At 37.7% G+C, this 23,017-nt stretch overlaps 2 protein-coding genes across 4 annotated transcripts in view; one reads left to right on the forward strand and one right to left on the reverse strand.

The window, feature by feature from the left end:
* LOC136858123 (protein arginine methyltransferase NDUFAF7 homolog, mitochondrial) overlaps window positions 1-23,017 on the forward strand; it is a 213,448-nt gene that overhangs the window by 173,634 nt on the left and 16,797 nt on the right. The window lies entirely within an intron of this gene.
* GCC88 (GRIP and coiled-coil domain containing 88 kDa) overlaps window positions 1-23,017 on the reverse strand; it is a 119,050-nt gene that overhangs the window by 31,424 nt on the left and 64,609 nt on the right. For all 3 annotated transcript variants that reach the window (XM_067137432.2, XM_067137431.2, XM_067137433.2), the window contains 2 exons: window positions 12,377-12,515; window positions 12,121-12,238 (listed from right to left, as the gene is read on the reverse strand). In XM_067137432.2, coding sequence (XP_066993533.2) covers window positions 12,121-12,238; window positions 12,377-12,515 — 257 coding nt within the window. The remainder of the gene's footprint in view (window positions 1-12,120; window positions 12,239-12,376; window positions 12,516-23,017) is intronic.

Genomic DNA, 23,017 nt, shown 5'->3' on the forward strand with positions numbered 1-23,017 from the left:
TCCAATTCAACAGACCATCTAAAACAAACGATACAATTAAAATAATAAAATAAGTCCTCTTTTCTTCGATTATAAAAGTATTACATAGTATAAAAAGACATGTCATTTGCAAATATTTTTGTAATTTTGATCAGCGTAAAAATTGGAACTTGCAATGTTATGTGTGCACTGATAGTAGTATTCTTGAAGTGTCCACTATTTTTGCGTTAAAACTTATGGCTAATTGATTAAAACATTTCGGATGTTTATTCTGTTTATTCTTGCGATAATTATATTGTTTATTTCACCGTGTTCCTTTGCTGGTAGTATGAGCGTCTTGGAATGACTTGGACACTCTTTTTGAAGAAATCTAATAGTTGGGTCTAGAAGTCATCGACAGGTCTAGAACCATTGCTCTGCTTGACTGATGATTGATGAGAGAACAATATCAGCCTTTCACACATGGGGACATCAGATGATTAAAAATGGACCTCCTCATATAATTCCCAGATTTGAGGTCAATGTAGTTCCCATTCTATTGTGTCTTGTGATAATAAGCAGTTAAACTTTCAGGCATAATCCCACCACGTCTTAAAGTTTCAACTTCACTACAGTCTGGAAGCAAACAGCGGAACATAATAGGGCATCTCCCTGGCACTGTGCGCCTGTGGAGACATTGGTGGATATTTTTAATGCATTGGCCCATTCAGAAGCTGATAGTCCTTTCCTGTTGGTTACTCAAAAGTTGGCCATGGGAAAGTCAGCATACATTTTAACCTATTTACCTCTGAACATGGTGAATAACCCAAGACTGAAAAGCCTGATTCTGTCATTCTTTTTTTAAGCGATGGCCTGTCTGTTCCTTGGTTTCATCATGACTGATATTTAATTTGGTGACAGCTAAGATTTTCACAGAATTACAGTTTTTCACACAATGAACATGAACCGACTGGAAGAAGGCGACTGCAGAACAACAAGAAAGTTTGTCCAAGGTAGGTTCAATTTAAAAGCCATACTCTTGGCAAACTCCAGGCTCTTTAACAGAGGTGCCAACTTTTGAAGTGGATTATCAGTAATCCCACTACAGTAGAACCTCGATAATTGAAAATCGGTTAATTCAAAATCTTGCCTAATTCGAAGCAGCTCTCGTTCCCTGAAACATGAGGTACAGTTTTGCATGTTATCTAAATCGTTTAATTCAAAATACGGATAATTCGTAATTCGAAGAACAATGTTGGTCCCATTACCGAAATTCAGACTTTTAATTTCGAAACTGTCTTTACATTTTGAAAAAAAAATTTGTATTTTACAGAGTAATTTAAATTCAAAATTTCTCCGCGTCAAGAAAGAACGTGTCTTCTGGAACATGCAGGGGTAACTTTCACCTACTTCGGCGTATCTACAGTGTGCTTCATATCTGCTATGATCGAGCGGAATCGTAATTAATTTTTATTCGGCGTTTTAAGGAACGACACAATATTACGGAGCAGGCAGTGTGTGGAGAGGTAGAATCCATGAACACTGGCGGTACTGACAGTTGGCGAAAGAACGTCGCTTATAGCCTATAATCAATTCATACGCACCAAAAATTATTGTCAATGCCGATGAAACTGCATTGTTTGTTTTATTTTTTTAAATGCTGAGGCCAAACGGACTTATGGTTTTAAAGGAGAGCATTGCCAGCTGGGAAATGTACTGTGTTGCTATGCAGTGCACAAGGAAGCGAGAGACTTCCTTCCCCCATCATAGGAAAGTTAAAAAAGCCACAATGTTTTAAGGGCGTCGGGCACTTTCCTTGCCAGTACAAGGCATCTAAAAATGCAAACAGTACAGTAATCCAAGAGATGAAGCATTTGCACAGGGGAGCCAGCATAATTTTTCCTCATCTTTGAATCGTGTTTTTCTTCCTTTCGTTGCGTGAGGTTATGTTTGCCATTGTTTTATACAAGTGCATTATTTGAATAATGTAAATGCACCTTGTTGGATACATTTCTGAAATAGTGTTTTTCACGGCCTTTGAAAAGTTTAAACCGAGAATCAAGGTGAGTGCATGCATTAATGGGTCTTAGAAGTGCCATGGCGGGAAATCGTGCAAATATAGTCACTATACCGTAGTTGTAATGTGGACAGAAGCGAGAGACTTTCTCCCCTCGTCATAGGAAAGTTCGATTAGCCGTGGTGTTTTAAGGGCATGGCATCGGGTACTTTCCATGCCAAGGATCACGTAAGCTCCGTGCAAGCACAAGGCATCTAAAATGCCTACAGTACAGTAATCCAATGAATAAAGCACTTGCACAGGGCAGCCAGTATAGATTTCTCCTCGTCTTTGAATCGTGTTTTCTTTCTTTTGATTTCATTGCGTGAGGTTATGTTTGCTGGTGAGTTATCCGAGTGCATTATTTGAGTACTGTAAATGCACCTTGTTGGATACATTTTGGAAATAGTTATTTTTTCCATGGCATTTGAGAGCTTTAAACTGTGAAGCAAGGTTAATTGCATGCAGTAATGGGTCTTAGAATATATTGTGAGGCCGCAAGGGTTGGTATTTCCGAAGTACGTGTTGGGGGTTAATTCTAAATCACATAATTTAAAGTCCGATTTTTGCATCCCAACGACTTTGATTAACGAGGTTTTACTGTATAACCCCCCCTCCAAACCTACTATCTCCTGGATGCAAGCTCACAGCCGCGCGCCTCTACGCGCACGGTTCCTTGAATTCTAGAATCTTCAAACAAAATATTCAAAGGATGAATAGGAAACCTTCACTCTAAGAGAAAGGTCTACAACTTTGGCATGCTGAACAAATTCATCATTAAGGGGAAATATCCTGACAATGTAATTGCAAGCTGTCATAACAATTCTCTTGCCGATATTTTAAGGTATGCCCTGGCTTCTGCTCCAATTACGATCACTGACTTTCTAATATTTCCTTTTCTTGATTTCTACACTCAAAAGGGAGGTAGATTCTGACTGAAAAGAACATAGCTTAACAAATCTAATAGGTCAGTTAGAAGACTGTTAATTTTTTTTTCTAAGAAGGTCTACAGCTGGATTCACTGAGTTAAAAACAGCAAAATAGTTTTGAATATGGGTCCTGCAAGAAAGATTACAGTTTCAAACTACATGTTGCTCTCATTTTTATGGTAGGGCTCACTACAAAATATGTCAAAGCTTCCTACTGCTCAATAATTCTATTAATAGACTGAGAAGCGAGAGCTAATGGACACTGACATGTTTCAAAATTTTGGGACCCTCTGTGCCACAAACAGCCTGGTATACTTTTAGTGTGTTTTGCTTCTTAGAACTCTCATCAGGATAGTAATGTAACTGAACCAAAAAGTTCTTGTTTACTGGTAATTGGGCTGTTGCTTTCTGTGTACAGATGTGTATGAGATGACATGAACAACCTGAAATATAAACTGAAGAATGCCCGCCTTTCACAAATTTGGCAACACTGTTCTTTGCCCCTGTCACTGTGTATGCATTGTCAGAAGAGCAAGAAATCCCGTCCTTCACAAATTTGGCAACACCGTTCTTTGCCCCTGTCACTGTGTATGCATTGTCAGAAGAGAAAGAAATGCAATTTTCCCATAGAATGGCTAGAGAAGACAATTCACTACTGATAACAGAAAAAATTCCCTCTAGTGAACACAACGTCCCCGCATATTTGCGGCCCAACAATGCACTTTGAATCATCTCATAAAACCGTTGGACATAGTGTTGGAATTTTACATTAGATATCTGAGCCTGACACCAGAATGTCAGTGGTTTTTCATAAACTCTAGGAATTGTATCCAATTTCAATCTCAACAAATATAATTTTTGAAATATGTAGAAATCATGGGGCCAGGATAAAAGCCCTTTAACCCCCAAAACTGTACCATATGTATATATCTTAACGTTAAGTATTTTTTCTTTAGTATAGTGGCATTCACTAACATGTTTTTCAGCATCGATATAGACTGAGAATAAGCTATGTATCTGTAAACAGGTTACTGAACCTCTTATTCTAATGAATACGACGTCCCCGCTTATTTGCTGCCCAACAATGTACTTTAAAACATCTCATAAAACCGTTGGACATAGTACTGGCATTTAACATAGATATTCGGACTTGACACCAGAATGTCAGTGATTCTTGATAAACTGTTAGAATTGTATCCAACCTCAGCAAATATAATTTTTGAAATGTGTAGAGATTATGGGGTCAGCGAAAAAGCCCTCTAACCCCCAAAACTGTACCATGTGTATATATCTTAACCTTAAGTATTTTAGAATAGTGGCACTCATGTTTATTTTAATGGCATTCTGTTTAATTTTGATTTTAGTAGTATTTATTCTGTACAGTTGCTATTAAGCAGATTCTTCAACAGCTGAAGATGACCTATTTACAGGTTGAAACCGGTACTGTCCTTTTATGTAAATAATATTGACACTACGTAAAATGAAGTATTGATTAGGTGGAGAACTCGTCCCTCATACTTGAGTACAAGGGGAGTGTGTATGCAAGGATATTCAAAAGGCAGAAGTATTTAGTCAGCAGTATGTAAAGATTGTTGCTTACAAGGATAATGTCCAGATAGAGGTTGTGACTAACACTACAGAAATATTAACATTTACCTATGATAACAATGACATTTAAAGTAAGATACAAAAGTTGAAAACTAGAAAAGCGGCTGGAACTGATAAGATTTCAAGGGGATGTACTAAAGAATGGGTTGGGATATAGTACCATATCTCAAGTACTTATCTGATTATTGTTTGCATGAAGGAGCCATACCAAATGAATGGAGAGTTGCTATAGTAGCCCCTGTGTACAAAGGAAAGGGTGATAGACATAAAGCTGAAAATTACAGGCCAGTCAGTTTGACATGCATTGCATGTAAGCTTTGGGAAAGCATTCTTTCTGATTATATTAAGACATGTTTGCAACATTAACAACTGGTTATATAGAAGTTCGGGTTTAAGAAAGGTTATTCCAATGAAGCTCAACTCTTAAAATTCCAGCAAGATATAGTAGATATCCTAGATTCAGAAGGTCAAATGGACTGTATCATGACTGACCTATCTAAGGCATTTGATACGGTAGATCATGGGAGACTACTGGCAAAAATGAGTGCAAATGGACTAGACAAAAGAGTGACTGAATGGGTGGCTATATTTCTAGAAAATATAACTCATAATTAGAGTAAGCGAAGCTTTATCTGACCCTGTAATAAGAGGGGAATTCCTCAAAGCAGTATTATTGGACCTTTATGTTTTCTTATAAATATCAATGATAGTCAAGAAGTGGAATCAGAGGTAAGGATTTTTGCAAATGATTTTATTCTGCATAGAGTAATAAATAAGTTGAAATATGGTGAGCAACTGCAAAATGACCTCGATAATGTTGTGAGATAGACAGTAGGCAATGGTATGATGATAAACAGGGTTAAAAGCCAGTCCTCTCAGTTTTAATTACTGCATTGATGGGATGAAAGTTCCTTTTAGGGATCATTGTAAGTACCTAGGTGTTAATATAAGTTAAGTTCTTCATTGGGTTAATCACATAAATTGAAGGGTTGGGGGGAAAAAAACAGGTAAGTCACTTTCTCATCGAAATTGAGACATTGTTACAGTCCGCTTCAGAGTGATCATGCGCATCTATTGAGAGGTCGGAAATGGAAAAAAAGCAGGTGAATCAGGAGAAATTAGCACTCAAAGTTTCGCTATTAGGAGAAAGAACTAGGGAAGTCAAGCACAAAACTTGCTTTTTCTCAAGTTGTACAAATATTGACTCTGCTGGTTTTTTCCCCTGACCCTTCAATTTCACTGTAAATAAAGGGTATGGTTTTGAGGGTATTTAGGGGTTGTAGTAAGGATGTAAGAGAGAGGGCATATAAGTCTCTGGTAAGACCCCAAATAGAGTATGGTTCCAGTGTACGGGACCCTCACCAGGATTACTTGATTCAAGAACTGGAAAAAATCCTAAGAAAAGCACCTCGATTTGTTCTGGGTGATTTCCAACAAAAGCATAGCATTACAAGAATGTTGCAAAGTTTGGGCTGGGAAGACTTGGGAGAAAGGAGACGAGCTGCCCGACTAAGTGGTATGTTCTGATCAATCAGTGGAGAGATGGCGAGGAATGACATCAGTAGATGAATAAGTTTGAGTGATGTCTTTAAAAGTAGGAAAGATCACAATATGAAGATAAAGCTGGAATTCAAGAGGACAAATTGGGGCAAATATTTGTTTATAGGAAGGGGAGTGAGGGATTGGAATAACTTACCAAGGGAGATGTTTAATAAACTTGCAATTTCTTTGCAATCATTTAAGAAAAGGCCACCTGAGCGACTGCCCTAATCGCAGATCAGTAGTGATTGATTGATTAATCTGTAAGTTGAAGAAGAGAATTTTAATTCTTGAAACATGTACTTGTGTGTATTTATGTATTTGATGGTTAAGCATATATAATACATTTTTGAATTGTATTGACAAGGCAGACCTTGACATAATTAACAATAGTAATTAAGTCAACACGGACCATTGGTGGCCATCATGGCCAAATTAATAGAGACTGAATTTCATAATACTTGCTGATGGGTAACAAAAGGAACTGACGATCGAAGTTGTCTACTCATAAATACTGAAATGAGGAGGTTTTAGCAGTAACGATCAAAGGGATTGAACATTCTATTCTTCTTTCCTTTTTTTGTTTTGTCATGTTAATGTGTCTTTTTCATAATAATTTCCACTTTAACTGTAATGCCATAATTGAGAGGTGAAATCCGTAATAATTATGGACAATCCGTAATAGTTGCCACCTCTGTTTTATTAATTAATATCATCAATAGCCAGACTGAATAGAGTTGGCGATAATAGACTACTTTAAGGTACGTCCTTCTCAATCAAAATTTGTTTTATTGAATTCCACTTCAATTCAATCTGAATTTTGCTATCTATCAGTAAATTTACAATCAGTTCACACAAGTTTGAAGGCAATTCTATATTATCCTAGGATCTTTTAATATGTTCATTTCCAATGGAGTCAAAAGCTTTGCATATGTCTACGAAAACAACACACAAGTCCGACTTACCAAACGTGGCAGCCCTGAGATATCCATTAATAAATGTGGTGTTAATGAAGATACTATGCGAAGAAACAAATCCTATCTGATTATAACAGACAAAAAAGAGGAGCAGTGGTTTCGGTCAAGTACTCGCTCAATTATTCTTCTTATAATGGACAAGATGGTAACAGGTTTCAAATTCTTTAAATATGCTGGGTCATCTTCTTTGTGTATCAAAATTGTTCTTTAGAAACTACACCAAATATGAGCAATGTTATTCCTGAGAGAACTATACATTTTGCTGATCCCTGGTTTTAGATACCTTATTACTCTCAGCGTTATTCCATCTGGTCCAGAAAGAGCATCACATTTTATTATATTCATTGCCAAGTTCACTCCTTTTTTTGAGTTCCTTTTGCTCAAGGAAATTCACAATTTTATGATGGAGATTCAAGGGATGTTGCATTACTTTCAGAAACCAGGATTGTTTGAAAATACTCTTCAACATAACCAATAGGTACAGTGCAAGAAGTTTGATCCATTATTCACAATTTGCCTCATCACTCTTCTCCTGTGGTTGTAAAAAATGGTAGTTTAATTTTTTCACTTAGCTTTTGTCTCTCTCTTTTAGAATGTTTCTTAAGATTGGTTATAGAATGGGTGTGTCTTGTATTCAATTTTCCTTCTTGACGAAGTTTGTTGTATTTCACGACCCTGGAAGCTCTTGAATCAGGAAACTAAAAATGATACTCATTCATAATTTGCTCTAACTCTATAGGAGTTTGTTCAGCAATTATCTTTTGGATCTTATGCTGTTGGGGTTTAACTGGACAAGAGATAGGCAATTCAAGAGAGGTAATGTAATACAGGTTAGATATGGGTACTTAACCCTAAAAAGGTAGCGCTCATAATTTTTACATATAGGTTTGCTATTCTGATTCCCCCTCCCTCAATGAAGCGAGCGCCTCCCACTATCATCTAGCAGTACTCTTCGCAATCAGTGCTTGCCCACCAATTGAAGGGAGAAGGTAATTGTAACTGTGAGTTCTTTGCTATTCAAGATTTTCTGTGAAGTGCAAGTCAGTTTTATGTCTCACTACCTTAAAGTAGCATTGGTGTACTTAGTTTAAGTAATCATTTGGTTGATTTACAAGCTGTATGACATCTGACAGTGGTTTCCAAATCTGAATTTAGATAGCTTTTATTAATATCTTGCAGACTAGTATGTTTGAAATACTGCAAAATGACCAAGAGATATTACAGCTAATTTGTCAATCATGTGATCATGAAGAAGATGAAGTAGAAACTGATATACAAGAAGATGATTATGATATTGATAAGGATCTGGAATTCTTGCCAAATGAATTTGATACTGAAGATGATATTCTTCAGAGCGTCACAATGATCAAGCTCATTCAAACAAAGAGACAGGGAGATGGGACAGCTGCAGCCATGGATAATACAGGGAAAACATGTACTGGACAGAAAGTAACGCAAGACAAGGCCAGCAAGTAGAAAGAGGAAAATAACTGATAATCATCAAGAATTATGAGGGGGAAAAGAGAGTAAACTATGATGAAAGAGATCCAGACCCAATCGTCAAATCATAACCGGATAGTTTATCTGGCAAGAATGGATTTGTATGGTGCACAAATAAATAATAATGTTATTGTTTTTACGTACCACTAAGTACTTTAGACGGTTTTCGGAGACACCGAGGTGGTGGAATTTTGTCCTGCAGGAGTTCTTTTACGTGCCAATAAATCTACCAACACGAGGCTGGCGTATTTGAGCATCTTCAAATACCACCGGATATGGTGCACGAAGACCTCAGATACATGATCAGGAAAAAATTCTGCAAGAAATATTGTGCATGTACGACCAGGTCTGACACCGAATGCAAAGCAGCAATTAATTGCATCAAGTTGCTTTAAATGTTTCATAACTCCTAAGAAATTTGAATTAATCCTAATTAATTTCAATAAGGAAATAGCCCTATGAAGAGCTCAATATAAAAGTAGTTTTGACAGAACATTTCAAGATTTATATATGGCAGAACTTGATGCAGTTTTGGGCTTGTTGGGGTATTATCTGCTGTATTTTTTTTTTTTTTTTTTTTTTTGCTAGCTGCTTTACGTCGTACCGACACAGATAGGTCTTATGGCGACGATGGGACAGGGAAGGCCAAGGAGTGGGAAGGAAGCGGCCGTGGCCTTAATTAAGGTACAGCTCGAGCATTTGCCTGGTGTGAAAATGGTTGATGATGATGATGATGATGATGATGATGATGCTTGTTGTTTAAAGGGGCCTAACACTGAGGACATCGGCCCCTAATGGTACAAAATGAAATGACATCAAAAAGTTCAAAAAATCCACTGACCAAAATAAATAAAAATGTCATGAAAAATGAATGGACGGACATGAACCCAAAAAAACAAAAACAAACAAGAAACAAACAAGCAAAAAAAACAGTGGATCCAACTCAAAAACGGTCATAAATAATAGTATTACTGACCAAGGGACCACTTATAAAGCACAGTCCTGAATCGATTATGCTTGATGTCTAAAGGGGTCCAAAAACCAGGTCTAAGGCCCCTCAGTATGGTACATGTCGCGAGTAAAGTAGAACCATGATATTTCTCAAGCTGCGGTACTAATCAAAGGTAGCGTAAACTCACGGTGTTCCAAACATTAAGGTACTACTCACAAGTATTGTACGTCGTAAAGGTAACGCAGACCTATGGTGTTTCTCACACAATGGCGCCACTCATAGCCAAAGCAAACCGATGAGGTTCCTCACCTAGGTGTACTAATCACGGGTGCTGGCATTCCCGTGGTGTTCCTCACATAGTGGGTACTAATCAAGCAGACCCACGGTGTCGCTCATATAGTGGTACAACTCACAGTCAACGCCCAGACCCGTGGTGTTGCTCACATGGGTACGACTCACGGGTACTGGAAAACCACACTGAACACCGCTTGAGTGCTACGAATCACAAAACTATTCAGTACCTAACAGAATGGTACTACTCGCAAGTAACAGCGACCCATGGTGTTCTGCGCGTGATGGTACAAATCAAAAGTAGTTTCATGGTTCCAAGACAATCATCCCTTGGTCGCCCCTTTTAGTCGCCTCTTACGACAGACAGGGGATACTGTGAGTGTATTCTTTGTCGGCGTCCCCCACCCACAGGGGGTTGTGTGTTTGGTCCGTGAGAGGTATTTTATTTCCCTTAAGTCCGCCGGCAAGCCGGTTAGGACCCCCCTATCCGCCACCTGGGATGCGCCACGTGGGAGTATCACCTCTCCCCCTGCTACGCCAGCGTGGGGTGTGAAAATGGAAAACCACGGAAAACCATCTTTAGGGCTGCCGACAGTGGGGTTCGAGCCTACTATCTCCCGAATATTGGCCGCAGTTAAGCGAGTGCAGCTATTGAGCTCGGTATATCTGCTGTAATGAAGGACAATCATTTGTCTACAGAAATGACGTTAGACACATTGTACTGTGGAGACAGGTATCATGGAACTATGTCAGGAAGATTTAAATTTGTTGTCAATTTTCTAAAACTGATGAAAAAGAGACCAGTGTTGCTCGAAGGGAAACTGATAAACTTGCACTGATTACCGAGATTTGGGAGATGTTTCTTCGTAATTGCAGAATCAATACCAGGAAGTTATGTAATGAGTGACGAACAGCTCGTCGGATTTAGAGGGAAATTCCCATTTTGTATGTATATTCCTTCTAAACCTAATAAGTATGCGATCAGCATTTTAATCCTCTGTGACAAGGGAACCAAATATTCTCGATGCTAGAGTATACAAGGGAAAGGGAACAGTGCTGAATACAATGACCGTGGTTGATTATATGGTTTTGAAACTAGTAAAGGAAACTGATGGAAGCAATTGATATGTTACTTTCAATAACTGGTTCACCTCTAATTCAACATCTCCTGTAGGACCATAAATTGACAGTTGTGGCAAATAAACGTGAACTGTCACTGGAATCTACTAACGTCAAATGTGAGTCAAGAGAAATTGGACCGTCAATGTTTTTATTTCACGAGGACATGATAATGTCGTATAAATCCAAACAAAATAAGTTGGTGATATTAGCATCAAGCATGCACAGCTCTTCTTGTATTGATTGTGTAACAAAGGAGCCAGAAAGTGGGAAGTATACAATCAGATGAAAGGCAGAGTCAACCGCTTGGGCCAGATGTGCCAAAATATGAACCACAGTAGAAAAATGAGAAGATGGCCTTTGTGGTTCTTTTACCAGGTGAGCAAAATAAAACTGGTCAGGATATTTACAACAGAACTGAGACGGGATTGACCCTAGTTAATGAATATTTGAAGAAATTAAAAAGTGAGGATCCAAAGGTCCTGACTCGATTTCACTCAGAAATCACTCGGCATGTGAAGGTTCGTCTGGACCCTTTAAAGCATGCACAATAGTAAATTTGTAAGGATACAGATGCAGGTCCTTTTCGACAATGTTTCGACATGTCGATCTCTTAATTCCCACTTGCACAAATAAACGGCATTGAGATTTTGTTGGACTTTGCTCGTTTGAACCCCACTGTCGGTAGCCCTGAAGATGGTTTTCCATGGTTTCCCATTTTCACACCAGGCAAATGCTGGGGCTGTACCTTAATTAAGGCCAAGGCCGCTTCCTTCCCATTCCTAACTCATCATTGCCATAAGACCTATCTGTGTCGGTGCGACATAAAGCAAAAAAAAAAACAACAACCAATTCACAATATATTGGTCATTCAAGTTAATCTATCCAAAACATTCTTTCCACCAACCACATGTACAGTAACCTGTCATCCCCATCAAAATTCCTGTAGAACAATATCCAATTTGCTCTGTATCTGATTCACTTCAAGTGACAGTACGTAGAATTCTAGCAATCCCTATTAACTGCAACTGGATCGATGACTTGATTTAATGATTGTCACTTCCAAAGAGTACAACCAACCTGGTTGATAATAATATTCACATTCCTACATTTTAATGCTACATTCTCAAAATAAGAAAGGAGGGGAAAAAAGCCCACGGTGAGTAAATGTAACGAAAGTTCCAAAATTACCTTTTGAAGTTGCTCCATTTTCTGCTTCTGGTCTTCTTTCTCATCCATCTGCGTATTCAACAGCCGAATCCTTTCCTTAAGGGCATTCACTAATCCCGACATGTCAGAATCATCATTCCTGTAAATACAAGCTAATATAACGGAGAAAACATTCAAGCTCTTTAAGCCTTTTGAATCATGTTTCTTTCTAGGAACTTAATATAACAGACATTTGCCATGAATTGATCATTTTAAGGCAACACAAAGATCTTCATACCTGAGAGTGTTAGGAAGCTGGACTAATTTCTGTTTCTTCAACCACTCCAACTCATGCTGCAGTCTCTCAATCTCTGCATGGCAAGCATCGTGGTCATCATGCGAGTCTAATGGGCAAGTCTCATCCACACATAAAACCTCTGTAAGAATACAAAATGTTCAATTATTTGGTATACTGAGACCAAGTTCACAGCCAAAAAAATTAATTTACAAAGTACCTTTTTTTTCATCTTTGGTGAGGATGAACCTCTTTTTCATCACTTGTTTATATTGCTTTGAAATGTATTCATATGGTAACTAATAATAATAATAATAATAATAATAATAATAATAATAATAATAATAATAATAATAATAATACAAATATATTTCCACGAATGGTATTGACGTCACATAATTCCTGTCCGTGCTCATCATCTCTGTTTTCGTGAAGGAGATTTTTAAACCTGTTTTCTCGGCTATCTCCTGTAGTTCATTTATCTGTGTTATTGCTTCCTGTTCTGTCTCAGCGAAGAGTGCCAAATCATCAGCAAAGGCCGAACACATTATTATTATTATTATTATTATTATTATTATTATTATTATTATTATTATTATTATTATTATTATTATTATTATTATTATTATTATGCACGCCTTGCTCAACAGGCAAGGAAAGAGGACCACCACTGAGCACTTCACTAAATAAGTTAACTCAAGTATTAACGGGCATGAACAGAATTTGAACATAAATGTTTCTAAATTTCTAAACAATTTTGATCAACTTATAATTTGATAGAATCTGGTGATGTTCTTTCAAGAATGAAACTTGTCATTCTGCTTTTAATTAAATGATATATAATCAGCTATTATTTTCTTTTTCATTTACTTTCTAATTTTATTTATCCTGAATTAGCTTTGATAGACTGAAGAACCTCACGGTTATAGATTAACTACTAAGTTGCAACTGGAAAGAAATGGCTTTCCCTATAACAAAGTCCCAACGAGGTTTAAGGACAAAATTTAATTAAAGGGACAGAGAAGCTTATGTCAAGAAGAAAAGATCTATGTTTAACTATTCCAGAAAATACCTGTAACTTTTTTCATGACATGCAGTCTGTCTACAAAGTCACAGGTGACAAAACAAAGGTCTGGAAGAAGCAATACTGCAGTCATCTTTTCTTACATATTTCCAACTTCCATGATAGTTGCTGAAAGCAAAATAAGATGGATGGGCCAAGATCAACTGGTTAAGTGATGGGAAAGTTATTATATACTCTGGACACGAGAGTCAGGATATTCGTGGTGTTGGATTCATCCTGAAAAGGGAAAATGGCAAATGTATTGATTGGAGGGAAGCCTGTGAATGATTGTATCATCGCCACCCACTTCTGTTCACGCCATGCAAAAATCATCATTGTTCAGGTCTATGCACCAATAGAGGAAGCCGAAGAAGCTGATAAAGCTTTTTTCTATGATCAGCTTCAGGAGACCTTCAACAAAATCCCCACGTGTGATATTAAATTACTTATTGGGGACCTGAACGCCCAGATCGATGAACACATACATAGCTTTGAACATGTCACTGGGCCGTATGGTTTGGCAGTGCAAACAAACGATAACTGCTAATGCCTAATTTTATTCTGTGGCATGAACACTTTGTGTGCTGGGAACACATACTTTGCACATAAGCACATTCACACGGCAACGTGGCACTTGTCCAACAGTTCAACGAGTAACAAAATTGATTAGATATGTGCGAGTAAACATTGGCGTTCTGCACTGCTAGACGTACATATCTACCGTATAACAGACGTGCACTCAGACCAATATCTTATCATGACTACCTTAGGCTAAAGAACAATGCCACTCAGTACACCCCTTTGCCGCAAGGAAAATGAAAGAGCCGGCAGTTGTTGCGCAGCAACTCAAACTAACCAACCATGTTCAGCCACTTCTGAAGGACGCTGAAGGTTACTGGATGCACTTCAAACGTGCCATTGTTGACAGTACAGAGAAAGCGGTCGGTCGAAGGCGAGGCACAAATGGGGTATCTAAGATAAAATTCTAAAAGAATTTAATTGTATAAACTCCACTTGTTCAATACACAGTTGCCATTTGATAAATGGTCTGTCTAAAAAGCTACATAGGACATGTTTCGACCTGACCTAGTGTACCCGGATGAGACGGGCCCTAGTTATCATGATTTGATATTATAATATAAATGCAGACATATGGGAATATTAAATTATGTACAGTGTCAGTTTGGTGTGTAAGGAAAAATTTCAACATGGTCAGACGTATGCTCGACAATCTGTTGCCAAGAGTTAAGCCGGTAATTATGGGTAGTATTATTTCCTTGTCGAAAGCTAAGAGGATTAAATCTAGAACTCACAACAACAGTCCTAACTGCAACAAGGAAGTGAGAGAGCATTTATTTCTGAACAAGGTGCAGCCGGTGTGTCACAAAATACAAAGAAGATGACGAAATAGGTTTTCCAACGCCTCGAGGCATTTTGTTGTCAGGTTGCAAGGAAGAGATATTTGAACTAACCGCTGCAGTGTTACCCAATGACAAAATTTATTAGAGACTCGCAGATGCGCCAACATAAGAGAAACCAAGGCGAACTCCAGTTAGCTTCTCCGATAAAAATAATTAAATTATTCCAACCACAAAATTGAACAGAGGGGATTTTTGTGATATCATCCCAATGTTGATTAATTGTAATTGTAATAAATTAAAATAAAGCGTGGCGTAGGGATGTGGCGACCCCATCGCCCAGTGGGAAACCACTGCAATCAGCTACCCGAGTATTGGCGGGAAAACCATAACATATGCGGAGTATGGAGGAAATGCCTACTCCCAGTCCTGAACAACTAGGATGAACTTGTAGCACTTCATTCATCACCAATTCATACTTCATTAATCACCTTTCCAGATCACATCTGGAATTGTAAAGCCTGACCTTGGTCAGAAATGTTTCGATCGAAAGATCAGACAATCAATGATGATGAGTCTTCTAATGAATAAATCCACCGGTGTGGACAAACAACAACAAGGATCTGCACAAAGACACCACTCGGAATCGGTGGGGTGTCAAGTAGAAGACCTAGGCGAATCGGAGCGCCTGGAAGCCCAACAGACAATCGACAGACAGCTGACAGACAGTGGACTAACCCAACAATGTAAGAAGAGACTTAAGTTCAACAAATCAGGAAAATTTTCATACTTTGCAACATTAAACATTAATTCACTAAGTAAGGTGGGCAAGTTGAAACATTTAACTGATGTGATGGACCAACATAGGATTTTAATAATGGCTTTACAAGAACTTAGGAACACAGACCAGGACCCAATTGAATCAGGAGGTTATCGTCTCTACAAAGGACCTCCAGGAGAAAGAGTAATGAAGAATGTCCCTCAATTTGGTGTAGGTTTTCTTGTTCATAGTAGCATAATAGACTCAATTGAAGAATTTTCTTCAAAATCTTCGAGGATGGCACTTCTAACAATTAAAGTAGGGAATAAAACTTATACTTTAATAAATGTCCATGCACCAACAAATGACAAAAACAATAAAGATAGAGAAGGAGTTGAAAACTTTTGGGAGGAACTTGATTACATATTAGCGAAGATCCCTGATGAGCATATAGAAATCTTACTTGGAGATTTCAATGCTAAAATAGGCAGAGAAAAGAAGTATCGCACAGTTGTAGGAAAATGGCCAGCTCATAAATTAACGAACAAAAATGGCCAAAGATTAATTGAACTTTGTGCAGATCATAGACTCGTTTTGGAAACCACCAGATTCATGAGGCGACCACATAAACTTATGACATGGAAATGCCCTAACGTAAAATTGGGAGAGTTTCAGATTGATCATGTTGCCATGGATAAAGATTATCATAAAGAAATTTATAATGTCAGAGTCCTCCGTGGGGTAGACATTGACTCGGATCATTATATCTCAAAAATAAAAATCAAGTTAACACCAAAAAGGAAACACAAACATAATCATCTCAAAGCAAGGAGAAATTATGATCCCAGTTACTTAATAAATAATAAAATATATTTAGAGAGATCCAAAACACCTTTAAATGACAAATTAGAGACAATGATCAACAAACTTAAAACCATAGCTGAAGAAATTGCCCCAATCAAAAGGAGAAAGAAACATGCGTGGTGGAACGAGGAATGTGACAAAGCAATTCAAGCAAGACACAAGGCATGGATAAATGATCAACAGAGGAAAACGGAAAAATCTCGAGAAGAACTAATTAATGCCAGAAGACAAACAGCTAAAGAAATTAGGACAATTAAAAGGAATTATCAAAAGGAAATGCTTAGCACTATAGAAGAAACATTCAATCAGCATAAAACAAGAGACTATTACAAAACATTCAAGCAATATCAATCTAAATTTACCCCTCCCACACTTATGTTAAGAAATAAAAATGGTAAAATGGCACACAATAATCAGGATAATGCTAACATTCTTGCAGAATACTTTAACACGTTGAGTGCCGAGCCGATTGTAGCACACTATTCCACTGGTGCCGGGCTTGTTTTTGAATTGCATTCCGCTGGTGCCAAAGCAATTGTACGCGTTGTAGTCTGTTTATATAATCTTGGGATATATTTATATGATGTACTAAGTAAATTTTATCTCACCATACCATGGTCATGTGTGACGCCATATGGTGTCACATCAATTTTTAGGAAAGATAAAATATAGCGTGACGCCATATGGTGTCACAGAATTTTTTGACATGGAATGTGCAATACGAATTTCAAATACGAGATATTTATTTGCTAATTCAAATTAACGCAATATTCATGAAAACCTAATAAAATGCAAAACAAGTACTTATATTACATTACATATTGTTGATAACAGTTTTCTGATAACTCTAAACATTGAAAATATGCGTCTCGGCTCGCCCGAGTTCTTGTTACTCGTTGCAATTTTTCAAACCTTATTGGCATCCTTGTTCAAACATCGTCCTTTGTACACTTGTTTCATGTGCTGTTTTCATATTTACGTTTTGCACATCTGATCGGAAAGTTAAGGGGAACGCGCTAACCTTACGCTACCTGGCTGCTGGCGCAGCTCGACGCAGCCCGGTTGGTTCACGTCCGCTGCTTCGCTCCTCCCTACCTCTCCGCCACACCCCGATACTCCCGCGGCACTTCTAATTTTATGACTATTTATTTGTTCAATTTTGGCGTTTAAACTTGCGCTGGGTACAGCAAGTTTTCTACTGTCTCCCACGAATATTCCTACCAAATTTCAACCGAATCCGAGTGTAACACATGTATGTGTTCCCTCGTAAGATTATTACCAATATCTTCCATTTTTTTATATTTTTGCACAACTATATAAACTGAGTGATAATACGTACGTAAACGAGGAATAAACAATGCCTGGCGCGCTTTCACCTATGACAACGACCACAGGCCACTCAGTGGCTTCGGAAGAATACTGTGGCGCCATGTGGTGGCATACAGTAAAAATACATAGCTGGAATAGACCCTGAAGTTCGCCCTTCACGTAGTACCAATTTTACGCGCATAGATGTCACAGCTGATTATCTACGGCGCATCGCCTGAAACTCAACTGTGCCGCCATATGGCGTCACGCCAACTCTGATTTCAAGAACGGTGTGCCGCCATATGGCGTCACGCCATCTCAAATTTGAAGACCACCGTGACGCCATATGGCGGCACGTGGCACCCAACGTGTTAAAGAGTTACTTAATTGTGAGGATCCTGTGGAACATTTAGAATTTGATCCTAACCCAAAAAATAAAACTCCATTACAAAAGATTATACCACCAGTTTACAATGAAGTGAAAACGGCAATTAATGCACTTAAAAACTACAAAGCAGCAGGAGAGAATCAAATAGTAGCAGAAATATGGAAGAATGCTAATGATCAGACTATTCAAAACCTACATAAATACATCATTGATATTTGGAACACGGAGAAGCTTCCTGAGGAATGGAATACAGCGATAATCCACCCGCTGCACAAGAAAGGTGATCGCTCCGATCCAAATAATTATCGGGGGATATCCTTACTTGATATTACATACAAGATTTTATCCAAGATTATATACACAAGAATCCAAGAACAACTCGACCAAGAACTTGGAGAATATCAGGGAGGATTTCGACCAGGTAGAAGCTGTCCAGATCAAATCATTAGTTTAAAATGGATAATGAAGCACCAAAGAGTTCGAAGTAAGGGTCTGGTCATCACGTTTGTAGATTTTAAAAAAGCATACGACAGTATTCATCGTGACTCATTATTAAAAAGCCTTAAAGAATTTGGCTTACATCAAAAACTTGTTAACCTCATTAATATGACTTTTAAAAATACGAAGGCAAAAGTTAAATTTAGAGGTGAATTATCAGAATCATTCACTATAAGAACTGGACTTCGACAAGGAGACGGACTTTCACCATTGTTATTTAATTGTGCATTGGAGAAGGTTATGCGTGAATGGAACAAGAAATGCCAACCAACTATCAAGATCGGTAGAAATATTAAACTCAACTGCCTTGCTTTTGCGGACGATTTAGCATTACTTGCAAATACAATAGAAGAGGCTAAATTTCAAATTGAACAACTAGAAATTATAGCTAAAAAAATGGGATTACAAATTTCATTTGAAAAAACAGAAATGATGCCAACTTTTAAAGTTGATTTACCAGTTATTCAGCTGAACAGTAATAAAGAGATTAAAATTGTTCAGAAATTCAAATATCTTGGGGAAATAATAACATGGAACACAAATGAAAAAGAAGCAATAGAACACAGAACAACTAAATTTAAACAAGCACAAAGACTTACCTGGCCAACCTATAAAAAAAAATCTCTTTCGATAAACGCTAAGCTGAAACACTATAATTCCATAGTTAAACCAGAGGCAACCTATGCTAGTGAAACTTTATTCAAATTAAATGTAAAATCTACAACAGACAAATTACAGAAAACTGAGAGAAGAATTCTTAGAACAATTATTAATAAAAAACACCAAGTTGATGGACAGTGGAGATTGTTGCCTAACAACATTGTCTATCGTGAATGTGAATCAATAATATCTACAATGCGTAAAAGAAGAATTTCCTTTTTCTGTCACATATCAAGATTAGCAGACACCAGGATATTGAAACAACTATTCGATTACTTTTTGAAGAATAAAATCAATAATAATTGGTTCAAAGAAGTTCAGGACGATTTGGAAGAATTGGGTATAACTCGGCAACAAATCAAAGACAGAAAAGAGAAGAGGATTTTGAAGAACAAAAGCATAAGTCTCAAACTAAAAGCAGTTGAACGGAAACAATATACTATATCGGACACACAAAGGGCTTCCAGGTCGGAGAGGATGAAAAAGTTCTGGGAGAAGAAGAAGAAGAAATTAACTCAAATGTATTGATTTCAGTGCTCCAATGTGGGCGTAAAATATGTAAATAATAAATTAAAATAAAGAATTTTTGGAAATGACCCATGCTAGCTCGCCACTGGTCAAGACGATCACGCCATCAGGGATGCCAACTTAACGCGTGAAAAGTGGAGGACAGAAATCAAGTGATATCTCCGTGATCGCCAAACGATATGAGATCAGAATACGACACGTGAATGTGTATCGCCAGTTTATTAAGTGGGATAAATTAAGAGATCCAAATCCACCTGCAAATGCCGATTTAGCATATCCAACCCCCCTCCCTCTGGTATGACCACGGATGACCCACGCGCGAAACAAGGTCGACCATATATACTAGGGAGTCGAGCTTCACATCAACCAGTCATTTGAAATAATTTGATAAGCTGACATGGTGACTCTGTAACTCGGTACCAGAAAACACATTATAGATTCTGTTAGAGTTGAAAGTATGTTAGAAGTCATGAAGGTGAAGACGAACAGTGATAATTATTCAGAACATCGAGTGTAAATTATCAGTGTCACTGTACGTGAAAATAATATATTTCTCAACATTTCATGTGTTAGAATTTTAAGGATCGACGGAATGCCGATGGTAACTTTTGAAGGCATTGTTCAGAGCCTGAAATAAATATTTCATGATAGACGGTGTAACAATTATTGTAGCAGGGAACTGTAGGAGCGAGGCGATCACGAGACGGCCTCATATACATCAAGAAGGGCCGGATAAAGAATGCGATACGCGCCGGTTTGAATGAAACAACACTTCGTCGTATTGTGTCACATCTTGTGGTTCGGGCTTAAGGAAGAATATATTGTGCAAATGTAATGGGTCTAGAGGTACCTATAAGTGTTTTTTTATTCTTGTATAAATCAGTGTAAATTCGCTAGTAAGGTATTAATCATGGGTAGTCGCCCAGAAGTGTGTTATTGTGTTAAATTTATAAAGTGCGATATGATGTTCGAGTAAAATTACCATGGGGCCATGAGGCTTCTCATCCGCTACGAGACAATGGAATTCTACATAGGAATGAGTACACAAATTTAATATTTGGGGATGTTATCGCGATGAAACGGGGTTCAGTGTAGATAATCATGGTTACTTAACATGGTTCGCTTCCCGAATCCATGATTTTTTTTTTTGATAGACGGATGAACTAATTTATATTAACGTAATAATAGGTTAGATTAATGTGCCATTTCACAGTTCTTTATGTGAACTGGTGGGAACAAAGATGGAGTTCCGGCTATCAAAATGTCAATGTGAAAACATCTAACGTCAGTACGGACGGAAATGTGGATCTTTTCATCGGGTGGTTACTACCGAAATAACCATACCTAGAAAGCGCAGGAAAAGAATAACAAATGGACATTATTTAAACCTATTATTAGAACAAAAATTTTCTCATCATTCATTCCATAATCAGACCTTCGAGGAGCAAGAAGCCATTGACCGCAATTGAAAGAATCTGCTTATCTGGACCAAACGACGGATTTTAAAAGGAAACATAATACGCGGCAACACGCCTAACACCAATTATAGAGATTTAATCGCAGTGCGAAATTAAATACCAACAAGAAGGAGATTATCAAGATCGTAATTGAGATACGTCACGACTTGATGCAGAACATATATAAATTTGTCTGATACCGCTTAACAGCGAAAAACTTATAGACTGATCAGCTGTCAAGTGCTCTTGCAATAAAAGAAATATAAAGAAACCATCCTTGTTTTCCAGGTGGAATAAATATTTAGCATTTGTCCTAGCTCATTTAAAGCTACCATATCGAAATAAATTGTACCACAACAGAACCTACATATAATAAGCATCCCAAGACACGTATTAATTGAAGGATGACCACAATGAATGACTTATTTTGTTGTTGTTCTGTTCCATACATGAGAGACTCCATTATGATGCTGTAAAAAAATCAGGGCAGCGCTACTTGGACCATGGCGAGGCAATTCGATGTTGACCAGCCCGGATGACTGGTAACCAGCTGTGAGAAGCTACGATGAACCCAAACACTCGTTAAGGAACCATGAAACGAGAGCCAAACCTCTGATGACCAGAAACTCAATATTTAAGCAGTAAATTCCATGTGATTGGCGACTATTTATGAATACTTTTCTCTTCATTGCTCTGCTATTGGGTGGTAATTTTTAATGATTGGCGACCATCAGTTCCCGTGGCATCTTTCTCCATTCGCTCCACGTTGGGCGCCATTTTCTACATGCACCGTTCCTGCGTCCAGGTGAGGACGCATGAGATCCAGACTAGCTCTTACTATAACTATTATTCGACGACTAAGGTTCATGGGCTATGAGTTCCGCAGGAGAAAGTACGCCGGTTGGTTAATGGCAAGCTCTAATCTACGTCAAAGGATGTCTCCTACACGTATCTAGTTAGGTACCATACGCATATTAGTCGCTAGAGAAATCGCCGGTAACTTAAGATAGCGCAGTCTTACAACTAACACTTATCCTAAGAAGACATTGAAAGAATTGTGATGTTTCACTATTCCATATTTATTAGACTATCAACTCACATAATAAAAGGAAAGTTCATTTTAAAACCCAATCAAATGCATAATACTCAAGGTAAATGACCCTGTATTGCTCTTAGAGTTCCTGTTCATTACTTATGTTTCTCAAAATTCAGGTCATCCGACCTCCGCTGAGTCATTAATTCAGTGTACAGTGGTATGACATTATTAAATCAAAACAGTAAGAACAGTTGAGCTTGTGAGGTTAATAAAATATAAAAGAATTCTAGGCCTCAATCACTTCATCTTATCAGTCCCTTGGCCTCAGAATTATTGAATATTAAAAACGAAATATCATATGACCTCTAGGAATCATTTGTAAAATTAAAAGTTTCAATTACATGAAATACACCTAATAAGTTTGGAGACATTAGGTTAAGTAACACAAATGAAAATAAAAACATTAGATGGAACGATATTGAAAAGAAATAAACATTAAATTAAGTAACTTTGAAAATATTGGATGCATCCAGTTGAATGAAAATAAAAGAAAATTACATCAACTACTATTTACAGTAACTCAGATTAGAGCTTCTCAAGAAAATGTAAAACACACTCAGAAGTATCAAATGAATATTCAGTGAAGTATTGGAATCTATTCTGCTTGGAGATCAATTACTCTTCAAATAAATGCAAAATTCCGTCGTTAATACCTATCTCTTAC

The sequence above is a fragment of the Anabrus simplex genome, chromosome 1, assembly GCF_040414725.1.
Source record: "Anabrus simplex isolate iqAnaSimp1 chromosome 1, ASM4041472v1, whole genome shotgun sequence".
NCBI lineage: Eukaryota > Metazoa > Arthropoda > Insecta > Orthoptera > Tettigoniidae > Anabrus > Anabrus simplex.